This window comes from Carassius gibelio, chromosome A10 (assembly GCF_023724105.1).
Source record: "Carassius gibelio isolate Cgi1373 ecotype wild population from Czech Republic chromosome A10, carGib1.2-hapl.c, whole genome shotgun sequence".
Classification (NCBI taxonomy): domain Eukaryota; kingdom Metazoa; phylum Chordata; class Actinopteri; order Cypriniformes; family Cyprinidae; genus Carassius; species Carassius gibelio.
In genome coordinates this window covers 4,336,758-4,349,729 of record NC_068380.1, presented here as the reverse complement: position 1 = coordinate 4,349,729, position 12,972 = coordinate 4,336,758, and the positions used below count along the sequence as shown (strand labels likewise).

At 36.9% G+C, this 12,972-nt stretch overlaps 1 protein-coding gene across 1 annotated transcript; it reads left to right on the top strand.

Annotated features, from left to right (window-relative positions):
* The first annotated feature begins 2,013 nt into the window (after positions 1–2,013).
* On the top strand, positions 2,014–12,693 carry LOC128020882 (glial cell line-derived neurotrophic factor-like). Its single transcript, XM_052607651.1, has 3 exons — positions 2,014–2,486; positions 3,519–3,731; positions 9,811–12,693. Exons 2-3 carry the CDS (start codon positions 3,545–3,547, stop codon positions 10,320–10,322), a joined length of 699 nt encoding a protein of 232 aa, XP_052463611.1. The 5' UTR covers positions 2,014–2,486; positions 3,519–3,544; the 3' UTR covers positions 10,323–12,693.
* The last annotated feature ends 279 nt before the right edge of the window (positions 12,694–12,972 follow it).

Genomic DNA, 12,972 nt, shown 5'->3' with positions numbered 1-12,972 from the left:
CAGAGATTAACATTTCTTTTGAACATCCAAGTCTTCATGTTCTACATGTTTTTCTAATTAAGATGACTTTTAAATCCCTGTACCGTGCATGTATGTGCTTCCAGACTCATGGCAGGATGTTTAGAGAGCTTCGCTTTGTAATGCCACGCAGCTTTAATTCAATTCAGTTTTTCCAATTCAATTTGTTTGTATAGAACTCTTCACAATGCAAATTGTTCCAGCCAGCTTTACAATGAATAGAGGCTTACAAAGTCCCTCGGGGAAGCTAAAGATGACAGTAGCAAGACAAACTCCCTAAGATGAGACGATGAGTAGATGAGAAGGAATCTTGGGAGGGACCGAGTCTCAGCTGGGGAAACCCTCCTCCTCCTCAACTATTTTATACAAAGCACACATACAAACACACACTCATCTGCTGCCGGTGATTCATTTATTTACATTCCTTTTTTTTTTTTTTGGCAATTATTCAGTTATTTCAAATTATTCATTTTTTTGGAAAGCATGAGCGATGAATCTCTGCATCAATCCATTAAAGGAATAGTTTGCCTAAAAAAAATTGTTGAAAATGTGCTCACGCTCAGGCCATACAAGATGTACAGTGGATGAGTTTGTCAGCAATGGATGCTCTGCAGTGAATGGGTGCCGTCAGAATGAGAGTAAAACATCCCAATAATCCACAGCACTCCAGTCCATCAGTGAACATCTGGAGAAGACAAAAGATGAAACACATCCAGCATTACGATGATTTTAACTCAAACACATAGAGTCTATAATCCATAATAACACTTCCTCCAGTGAAAAAGTGTTCTGGTCTGAATCAGGAGAGAAATCTGCACAGATCAAGCAGCGTTTAAACAGATCTAAACTAATCTGTGAGAGACAACAGCAGATGCACGTCTTCACTGGAGGAAGTGTTATTATGGATTATGGACAACAGTTTGAAGCTAAAAATGTTTTAATGATGGATTCGTTTTTATGGATTAAAAAAAAAACAGCTTGATGGATTTTATGCGCTCTCATTCTGACGGCACCCATTCACTGCAGAGGATCCATCGGTGAACAAGTGATAGAATGCTATTTCTTCAAATCTGATGAAGAAAGAAACTCACCTACATTTTGGATGGCCAGCAAATGTTAATTCTTGGGTGAACTATTTTAAGATCACATTCAGAAGATGAATTGCATTGTTACATTCCTCATTAAGTCAGTTCTGCATCTGATTGTTAATGAATGAGTCTGAATGGTCATTTATGTTTCCATAACTGTGCCACATCAGAAATATTTAGGATAGCGTCGGGGTTAGATGATGCTCTCATGTATTCAGCATGAATTCAGAGCTCCATTTATAATGACAGATGGGTTTTAAAGTCTAAACAAACTGCTGTCACTGAACCTTTGATTTAGTGAAGATGGTTTTAATAAAAACTGTATGACGCAGCTTAATCCTGTGGAATGACATACGTACAAACATAAAACTAAACTCCGTTACAAAACACTGAGACCGTACCAGATTAATCCCATGGTATTTATTACAGACCTTGCAAGGTACAGTACTTCAAAGAATACCATAGTATTACTATAGTAACACTACTACTTATAACTACTTTAATGGCCCTTCATGAGGTTTACTCTAAACAGTTTACATTTCATTGGTATATTATTACATTTTTTTGGGATATATTATAAGCCATATGGCCATAAGATCAAATGGTTTAGATATTTAGAGCATCCTTTTGCGCAATGGATAGATTTTAGAGCAATAAATATTTTGCTTAATGCATTTATCCTATTTCAAAAGTGGCTCACAAACTCTTTTAGATGATTTTTATTAGTGCTGACAGACAGCTTTATTTGTGTGGATGGAAACAGTGATGGATGGATAGATCAGAGTTGTGCGAGCTTGAGAAAAATGAGGGCGGAGCCCGAGGGTCACGTCAACGCGCTCGAATCCGTGAGCGTATTTAAACGCGCTCAGAGCTGGGTGCGCGCGTCAAACGCGTTTTACAGGGACGCGCGTGTGGATCATGCCCTCAGTGTGCTGCTGACTGATATCAGAGCCACACCATATGCTTTCACCTGATCCGTGCGGATATTAACAAACATTCACCTGGATTTCATCACCTGGAGAAAGAATGCGGCGCGCTTTAATAGACCAGGGAAACTATTACAGTTAGGATCTGGATCTGTGTCTTTGTATCCCGATGTCTTCATCTGAGCCGCTGCTGCTGCTGGGTTTCTCTCTCGTTACAGAGGCGGCGCGCGGCAGCATCACGGTATCGCGCGTCGCGTTGCGCACGGCGAGCTGAGCTGCGCGGCGCGTCAGTTGGACACTCCGGACACTTCTGCGCGCGCTTCATTGTGATCTAGCGGATAATATGTTGTGATTGGACTTATTTTGAGGATAACGCACGGATTTTTATCCTTTGGATGTTTCTTGATTTACTGAGGCTTTTATGAAGCTCTGGTCTGTATGGACCCCATTTAAGGTGAGATTATTTTTGTAAACAGACAAAATAGTTGTTCTTGATCTGTTTTTAAAGTACATTTTCAAATGCACGTTTCTTCTTGTTAATAATCAATCCGGCAGCAAATATTCTTTGGAAATTAGTTAAACGTTTTATTGTATGTTCCACAGATTCTGGGTTTTATGATGCTTTTCCTGAATGTTTTGTACTTTTATATATTACACATAAAACTGTAGAAAGCTGTGTATAATGGGACTCCAGATGAAAACATGTCACTGTATGCTTTTCAAAAGCAACTTCTACAAAACACTTAAAATGCACAGAAATAATATGGAGAAACCTTTAAGATTTTATGTTTACTTCACATCACTATGAGCTACTTTTGAGCACATTTAATAGAATAAATTTAATAACTTAAAACTTAAAAAAAATGGATTTATAGTGTGTATATATATATATATATATATATATATATATATATATATATATATATATATATATAAGCATAATGATGCAGTAAACATGTAAACCAAAGGATCTTATTACTATTATGACTTTTAAAATATCAAAAAACCATTAATTACATGAAGAAACAGCAGGTTTTAATAAACAACAATTGGAGCTGTTAAGAGTAAAGCGTCATTTACTGCAATAGAGGGCTATAAAAGTCATTGTAAACATCATTACATTCATGAAACTGGTAGATTTTATTTGCCTTTTCATCAACAGGAGTTTAGGGATCAGGAATGGGGAAAAACTCTGGCAGAAATCATGCATTTTTCTGCTCTGTTATACTGACAGAAATCTGTTCAGCATTAACTGGCCTACAGAACACATTTCATGCAGGGCTCTCATCAGAATATTTAGCTCTGCACTTTTCCGCAAGTTACAACACTTCGTTCTGAACCGTTTCCCTCTGGGATGAATTTCAGTAGCACCGAGTACAAAACAAACAATAGTGTTCAGCAAATTAACACATGGAAAGTCTCTCCATTTTTACATCAAAGCCACGTTTTGTCACTCATGCATGTGTTTACCTTTGCACCATTGCAGCTTCCCTCAAAGGAACTGAGTCTAAAATGAAGTTATGGGACATTCTAGCCACGTGTTTGTTGCTCCTGTGCTCGGTTTCCGCACGTCCCGTCTTCCACAAGCTGCAGTCATCCAAAAGAGCTGTCATCCGCAGTGAGACGCCCGCTCTGGACCCCATCATTGACTCCCAATCTGAAACCACGCACCAAAAACAAGCCTCCATGGAGGAACAATGTAAGTAAATTAGCATGCAAATCTCAGTTTCTTCAATGCACATCACAAATGAGACGTCTATGTAGTGTTAATTTGTTTTAATTCAATTGCAATGGAAAACTGCTTTTAATTACTTGATAGATGCATGTTGAGCAACCCAGATACAGTTCCACAACTGTGACAATGTACTGGTCAAAAGTACAGTACGTTAACTGAAACATTACCTTCATAAGAACTGCATGACCACATGTTTTACGTAACAAACCCCCATCTGTTTAACAGCATGAAAAATCTGAAACTGAAAGCTGCGTTTGGCCTTATAACACAGAGGTTGGGCCTTTAAAGTCACGTTGTGTTATTATAAACTTACTTGAGATGAACATGACATTCCTACGCACGGCTTGTTTACATTTAACGGCAAGTTTTCCAGACAAGCTGAAGTTTTTCTCACATGTTTTTCTAAGGAAGGTGATGTTGTGAACACAGACAGATACTGACGTGACAGCAAAGGCATGAAATATACATTCATTGCTCCAGATGAGCAGCATCATCTTTACACAGTAGCCGTCTTGCACCGTGGGAACTTTCTAAATAAGAGTATTAACGAGTCAGACTTGGAATTTGGAATGGTTTGCACTGGACTGACCGAAAATATGCATGAATTTATTTTGAAGTTGGACCCTTCGCCAGACCCTTGCATAATGTAAGGCGTTCTGAAACTATAGTGAACAACAGACAATGGAAGCTGCAAAAAACAAACACATGTTGAATCACTCAGTGACTTGACTCTTATGGATTCGATCCCTGCATGCATCAGTGTCTCCAGTACTCTGAATTACACCAGAATGTGTTCTTGTAATGACAGCTTGGCTGTCCAGAGAGCAGCCACTAAATACAGTGAAGAACATGCAGTGCACTGCAGAATTTTAGGAAAATGTATAATCTGAAGTGAATGAAATTTAAGTTTCGAGTGCTTGATCGAGATGCATCTTTCTAAATGTTTCTCTAAAAGAAAACAAATGAAAGCTATGGTTGGACATATTGAACAGACTGTATGTTTAACACAACACTGATTTTCATAAATGATCAAAAACTGATCTTCAGATGTACAGTATCTAAACTACATGGAATGCTTATTTCCACCTTTGTGTAAAGATATAAAAAAGTTTTTCGTTCACCGTTCAGAACTTTTTTTTTTTTTACAGAATTGTGATATTTAAAGTCACATTTTTTGGGAGATTATTGGGAGATATAAAGTCAGAACTGTGAGATATAAATTCAGAATTTGGTAGATATAAAGTCATAATTATGAGATAAAGTCATAATTATGAGATAAAGTCAGAATTATGAGATAAATTCAGAATTATGAGATATAAACTCAGAATTATGAGATAAAGTCAGAATTATGAGATATTGGGCCCTATTTTAACGATCTGAAACGCAAGTGTCAAAGCGCGAAGCGCAAGTAACTTTGTGGGCGGGTCTCGGCGCTCTTGCTATTTTCCCAGCGGGATAAATCTAAAATGGGTTGGTCTGAAGTAGCTTCATTATTCATAGGTGTGGTTTGGGCGTAACGTGAAATAAACCAATCAGAGCGTCACCCAACATTCCCTTTAAAAGCAGGTGCGCAAGTTCCTTTATGGATTGCTATTATTATGGCGTATTTACCAGGCGCACGCCAGGAGCGGTTCACAGCCGAGAAGACTGATGTTCTTGTAAGAGCAGTGAAAGACAGAGAAGTTGTGCTGTAAGGGGATGGGAGAATAATTAGCCTGAATAATTTGTAAGCTAGATTTATGCCGATTTTTTCAAATCTTCGTGGCACACCACAATGTTTTCCGTCATCTCATGTGTTAATATTTTTTTAGTGTAACAATTTATGATTTGCAAAAATAACTGTTGCATCTGTGTAGATTACATGAGCAAAGTGTATGCACGTTGTGCACGCTATACATTATGGTCAAGCATGCGCCCTTAAAATAGCATAATGAACAACGCGCAACGCGCCACTGACTTTAGACTAGGTTTTTTCTGGTCAGTGGCGCAATTGTTTAATGGAACAGCAAAATAGCACCAGGGATTGTTTGCGCCGGAACACGCCTCCTTTTTTGCGCTGAACCGCCCAGGGAGCCTAGTTCATTCACTAGTTTAGCGACGTGCTTCTGTGGAGGGAAAAGCGCGCTTTGCGCGGGTGCAAAATAGGAATGACACATGCGTCGGTGTACAAAGTCAATTGCGCTGGGTGCAAGATAGGGCCCAAATTCAGAATTATGAGATATAAAGTTGGAATTGTGAGATATAAAGTTGGAATTTGGTAGATATAAAGTCAGAATTATGAGATAAAAAGTAAGAATTATGAGATAAAGTCAGAATTTGAAGATATAAAATCAGAACTGTGAGATATAAAGTCATAATTCGGAAAGTAATGTCAGAATTTGAAGATATAAAGTCAGAATTGTGAGATAAATTCAGAATTGTGAGACATAAAGTTGGAATTATGAGATATAAAGTCGGAATTGAGATATAAAGTCAAAATTATGAGATATAAAGTCGGAATTGTGAGATATAAAGTCGGAATTGAGATGTAGTCAAAATTATGAGATATAAAGTCGGAATTATGAGATATAAAGTCGGAATTGTGAGATATAAAGTCAGAATTATGAGATATAAAGTCGGAATTGAGATATAGTCAGAATTATGAGATATAAAGTCGGAATTGAGATATAGTCAGAATTATGAGACATAAAGTCAGAATTATGAGATTTCTAATCGTGATTACAAATATGGATGCCACAATTATGTAATTGTTCAAAGCAGAAACTGATTATTGAAACACCACTTATTTTATTCCGAGAGCTTAAGATGTTTTTTTCTTTCTACATGTTATCTTAAAGGTTTTTCCATTGTTTTAGTTTTAGTCTAACATTATAATACTAAGCATATTTTTACTTTTTTTTTATTTAAAGAAGAAAACAATCCAATGTATAGTCGACATTTGATACTTAATACTACAGAAAAGCAATAATAGTTTTCTGTAAGACTGATTTCATCTTGTTTACGTTCATATAAAAATATAAAATGCGGTTGCCTCAAACAATGGTAAACATCAATGTAAACGGTGATAATCATATTTAATAGTCACAATTACAACGGAATAATCGACAATTATGATTTTTGTCATACGTCAGAATTGCGAGATATGAAGAATTGCAGAATTTTAAGTCACAATTACCTTTTTAATTTCTATTAATTTCTTTATTTCTATACTGTGGATAAAAACGAGCTTCCATAGAACTAAGATGCGTACAGATTGAACTGTCCATTCAGACTGCATGCATTTTGACGTCTAAATGGGTTTAGAGTTAATGTGAATGTGCCTGTTTATTCACTGTTCAATCATCCTGTGATGCACAAAATGCTTTCTATGTAAGTAGCACAGAGATTTGAGACACGGCCAGCATTTGCAGATACATCTGATACCGCCGTAGATCATGTAACCAACTGGGTTAAAACAAATGACACCAGCGTAAAGGTTACTCGATTCTGGCACCGTTCATCACGCCTGCTACTCAGAAATGTTGAGGCTCACACAAACATCTCAAGCAAGACCTAATTCCCTAAACATCTGAATCATCTCAGTCCTACAGAGAGTACTTCACTTTACCTGCCATATGGTGCATCTGTAACACAAAACATGTGTTCATGCATGTTAGATGTGCTGGTGTTTGTATGAAATAGCAGACATGAAAGTTACTGAATCTGGTTTTGGTTGTGTATTTCTCTTAGTCAAGGTCTGGTTTACAACTGGCATTGAAAGCGCCCTTTCCTAATTTGACACATAAACAGCGATTCATTACATATAACTTGCATGTTCTCCATCATGTTATACTGTATTTATCATAGCTGCTCATTTTTGAAAAAAACTTAATTATTGAAAAGCTCACATTATTTGCTTCTCTTTAAAATAAAGTCTGGGGAAACGGCTAATATAGGACACTTACAGCATCTGCGTCACCCAAAAATTAAAATCTGCTGATAATGTGCTTACCCTCCGGTTGTACCATTGCATCAGTGATTCATCATTGGATGCTCTGCAGTGAATGGGTGCCGTCAGAATGAGAGTCTGATAAAAACATCACAATAATCCACAGCACTCCAGTCCATCAGTGAACATCTGGAGAAGACAAAACCTGAAACACATCCAGCATTAAGATGATTTTAACTCAAACACATAGAGTCAATAATCCATAATAACACTTCCTCCAGTGAAAAAGTGTTCTGGTCTGAATCAGGAGAGAAATCTGCACAGATCAAGCAGCGTTTAAACAGATCTAAACTAATCTGTGGCTGATTTTGACTTTTTCACTGGAGGAAGTGTTATTCTGGATTATAGACTCTATGTGTTTGAGTTAAAAACGTCTTAATACTGGATTTATTTCATCTTTTGTCTTCTCCAGATGTTCACTGATGGACTGGAGTGCTGTGGATTATTGTGATGCTTTTATCAGACTCTCATTCTGACGGCACCCATTCACTGCAGAGCATCCATTGATGAGACACTGTTGCAATGCAACATTTCTCCAAATCTGATGACGAAACAAACTCTATCTAAATACTATCGTAACTAGGTTACATCATTTTTAATGTGGAAAAAATGACCGGTCAAGATTAGCAGCATGTATATACCATGATTATTGCAGGGCTTTTCCGAGAACTGAGACATGGTCGGTCTGTTGGGTTGAATGTCGAGTGACTGGACTTTGTGTTCTGACTGAAATGAAATCACGGTGTATTACATGCAGATCAAACGTGCCCTTGCTTTTGTTTAAAACGAGAGCGCCGTGCATGTTTCGAGTTTGCGGTTGAGCAGATGTATTTCTGCTGTACCTCAATGTCATGATCTATAAGATTTTCCATTGCATTTCCGACTTAAGAACAGTCTGTCCAGTGACGAGTGAGATCTCGTGAGTCATGGGCCGTTGTTTGGGATGGTCGATAGTGACAAATAAACAATGTCATATATACAGTGAAGTCCAAACGTTTGAGAGCATGCTGTGTCATTTCTACCTGGAAACAGAAATTATTTAAAACATAAATATTTCACATTCTAGGTTACTAATCAATTGAGCAAATCTTGTTGTATCATTAAAATAGTATTGTACTTTTTATTAATATTTTAAATTAGCTTTTATTTTAAGATTTTTCCATCTTCAATAAAGTTTGTAATTTAGTAGGTTTTATCATGTGTGTTAGTTTTGTATGTCTATTTGTTTTAGTAATTATTTAAAAAAAAAAATTGTATTTTGTTATGTTTTTGGTGATTTTATTTTTATAGTTTTTTTTTAATATTTCTACTAAGTTTTTATTATTTTTATTTCAGTTTAATTAAATATGTTGTGTTTTTGTTTTTTGTTTTTTAAATATATCTATGTAGTTTTTACTATTTTTATTTCAGTTTTAGTAATTTTGTATTTTGTCATTTTATTAGTTTAAGGTCCATTGGGTTTTTATTATTTTTCATTTTAGATTAGAAATTTTGTTGTGTTTTTGTTTTGTTTTCATATATATATATATATATATATATATATATATATATATATATATATATATATATATATAGTTTTTTATTAATTTATTTCAGTGTTAGTAATTTTGTTGTGTTTTGCCATTTTTATTATTTTTAAAAAGATGTCTATTTAGTTTTTATTGTTTTTATTTTTCAGTTTTTATTATTTCTTTTTTTTAGTACTTTTAAAAAAAAAAACTAAAGGTTGCCTTTGTAACTTTTTATCCTTTATTTGATTATTTCAGTTAACCTTTATTCTAATCGAAGTAAATATTTTATATAGTTTTAGTTGACGGTAACACCGGATTCATATTTTGTTATTCGAAAATTCAGTACCCTCTTAAACTGTTATGCTTACATCATTTGCAATGTAATTGTTTTATTATTATTAAAAATAAATTGCATTTAGTCATTCAGCAGATGCTTTTATCCAAAAACACAAAAGGAATGTCATCAATGCAACATATTGCAAATGCAAAAAGATAAACTGTCACATTGCATCATTACTGACGTGTTTTGTTCTGTCTCTTGAAGATGACGCGAACAGCCTTTACCCCGAGCAGTTCGAGGACGTGATGGACTTCATCGAAGCCACGATCGGCCGACTGCGCAGATCCTCCGACATGGACTCAGGAACCAAGCAGGGCAGGGGCCAGAGGAAAGGAGCGACAAACATCGAGAGGAGCAGACGGGGGCGAGGAGAACGAAAGAAGGGTCGAGGACGAGGCCGAGACGACAAGGTCAAAGGTCAAGGGCGTGGGTGCCTGCTGAAAGAGATCCACCTCAACGTCACAGACCTGGGCTTGGGTTACAGGACCAAAGAGGAGCTGATCTTCCGCTACTGCAGCGGCCCGTGTTTGGACGCCGAGACCAACTACGACAAGATCCTCAACAACCTCACCCACAACAAGAAGCTGGACAAGGAGACGCCGTCTCGGACTTGCTGTCGACCGGTCGCGTTCGACGACGATATCTCGTTCTTGGACGACAGCTTGGAATACCATACTCTGAAGAAGCATTCGGCTAAAAAGTGCGCTTGTGTTTGACGGACGAAATCCAGAACGAAACGCTTCAGACTGGGCCGCGGGACTCTCTGAAAGAGATACAGTCAGTATTCAGTTTGTTACCAAACCACATCCGTTTATCCAGCAACAAACATGGTGGAATAAGGAGCGTGACGCACCTGCAGTGGATTATCACGTTTACACAGCGACAGACTCCACATCTTAAAATATCCAGAAAGCTATCTATCTATCTATATATAGTATATATGAAAATGTATTTATTGAGATTTAATTAAGTTATTGTTATTTATTGCAATCCATTGTATTAGAGTGTTTGTTTCTCTTATTTATTTAAAGAGGGTTTTTTTGTTCTCTATCTTGGATGGTGCCAGATTTGAGTTTTTAAAGCAGCCGTTCCATTGGCTTGGCTTCCATTCAATGAAGGCGGATGGAGATGTATACGGTTTAATTTAGCTCATTGAAAATAGTGAATATAACCTATGCACTATATTTAAAGTCTTCTGAAGTCATATGATTAATCTGCTCGAGGAACAGACCTAAATATAAAAATCTAAGTGTCAAAAACACTGAATAAGAAATGGTGCATTTAGACTCATCATTGCATCCAAACCTCACTGATTTGATGCACAAGCATGAAAAATGCATGGGATTTGGAAGCTACTGTTCATTTGTTGATGATGTTAAAGATAAATTTGTGTTTGTTCCTCACAGAAAGCATCACATGATTCGAGAAGACATGAAAAATAATGCAAAAGGGCATGAGCTTGAGTAAATCGGAGAGAATCTTTAGACGAGCGAAAGGAAAGCAGATAAACACGACCCATCCGTGACGTTCGGAAAAGACGCCACCAGACCATTGTTTCTTACAAGAAAAAAACAGACAATGACCGGGCAGAGGACCAAGTATTATTGTAGAAAATAAAAAGCTGATGTTGTCTTGCAAAAAAGCTAAAGTTTTGATTATTTGCTGTCATTAAAATAGGCAGTGTGCTCAAACCGGACCTCAGATGGCTCGTCTCCAATTATCTCTTTAAAATACGGTCTGGCCTGACGTGTTTACATCTCACTGTAATGAAATCAGTGCCAGAGACCGCCTGTGCCGAGCCGAGCTCCACAAATGGACTGTTTGATCAGAGCAAATAATGTTACATGTGACCTGTGTAAACCAGGAGCGACCGCTGAGGTCAAACCCGCTGTTTAGCCATTAATCTGGACAGAAAACACCGTGGACCACCGACCTTTAAGACCAATTATGTCAGATCAGCTTTGTCTGCTCTAACCGACTTGAAATAAACTTCTCAACAGGATCAGTTCTCTCAATTCTAGAGCAGTCTGGGGCTTCGACTGTAAACAAGCCTGAATTAAGACAAAACCCCGGCTTTCTTGTGCGTTAAGCCCAAAGTACACTTCAGGTGCGTCCCAAATCACGTGCTTGTGCACTATTCTATTCTATGACGTTTTGCAGTATAACTAGTGTGTTACTACAAACATAAAAAGTGCACTTTAAACACTCTGGATGATGCACTTCAATAGAAATTGTTATGGGTTTAATTAGGCAGCGAAGGGGGAGGAGCTATCAGACTCTGATTATGAATGACAAAATAACCATAGCTACATAATTCATACTGTTAATGGTTGAATACATAGTGCATAAGAACATAGTGTATTAGTGCACCATTTGGGACTATAGCATCACTTCTGAAGAGTAATTATCTGGTGAAGCAGATTTAGTCGCTGAAAAGGGGCGGAGCTACATAAAGCTACATTGGATAGTGCGTGCGACTCATGTGCTCTATAACGTTAATTTTAGTCCAGTGTCTGCGCTATTTTTCTATGGAAGTTATGACTGATAAATATATGTTTAGCCTATAAAATAATATTGTGGTGTTATAGAAATATAGTGGTTCGCGTACTATTCTGATGACGAAATTTGCGTCTCGCGCACTCTACGCACGAAATCCACCGAAGTATACTTTGGGTTTTACTGTTGCATTATGATGGAAAAAGTCCAACCGTTTCAAGAAGTATCTCTGTAAAGCACGAGGTGCCTCTTTTATCAGGATATATTTCATCAGCCGCTCCACTTTAATCATGATAAACACACTTTGCCGCCAAAACACGCATTCGCTGCGATCCTCTGTCCTGACGTATGACGCTTTGCTCGACGCACACGTCCTGAGTGTGTAACTCACGCTCGTGGATTCCTCGAAAGAGAACATTCAAGATAAGAGTTCAAATGTCTGCTGAAACTCATTTTCCGTCCTGCATTGTTCGTCGATCCTGAGACGTTTTGTTTTGTTTTGTTTTGTTTGTGTTACTGAACCAAAGCTCTCTACAGACTTTATTTTTGTACAATATTTCATTTTATACCTTTTTACAAAATAAATCTCATTTCTATCATGCTTTTGAGTGTGTTCATGACTACATCATATATGCATGAGGTCTAAAAATTAAAGAACAATTAACTGGATGGATAGAAATGTACCTTTTTGTTTCCTTCCAATAGTTTTTTAATTTTATGTAAATTACACTCAAATGAGATCTTTAACTCCTAAAAATTACTAGAAAAATAAAGTCATGTTTATTTAAATTTTATACACACACACACACACACACACACACACACACACACATATATATATATATATATATATATATATACACAGTTATA

Excerpts from the sequence above, each read along its gene's own strand:
- LOC128020882 (XM_052607651.1), top strand. The coding sequence starts at position 3,545 with ATGAAGTTATGGGACATTCTAGCCACGTGTTTGTTGCTCCTGTGCTCG. Across the intron at positions 3,732-9,810 it reads AGCCTCCATGGAGGAACAAT|ATGACGCGAACAGCCTTTAC; the intron begins GTAAGTAAATTA and ends TGTCTCTTGAAG.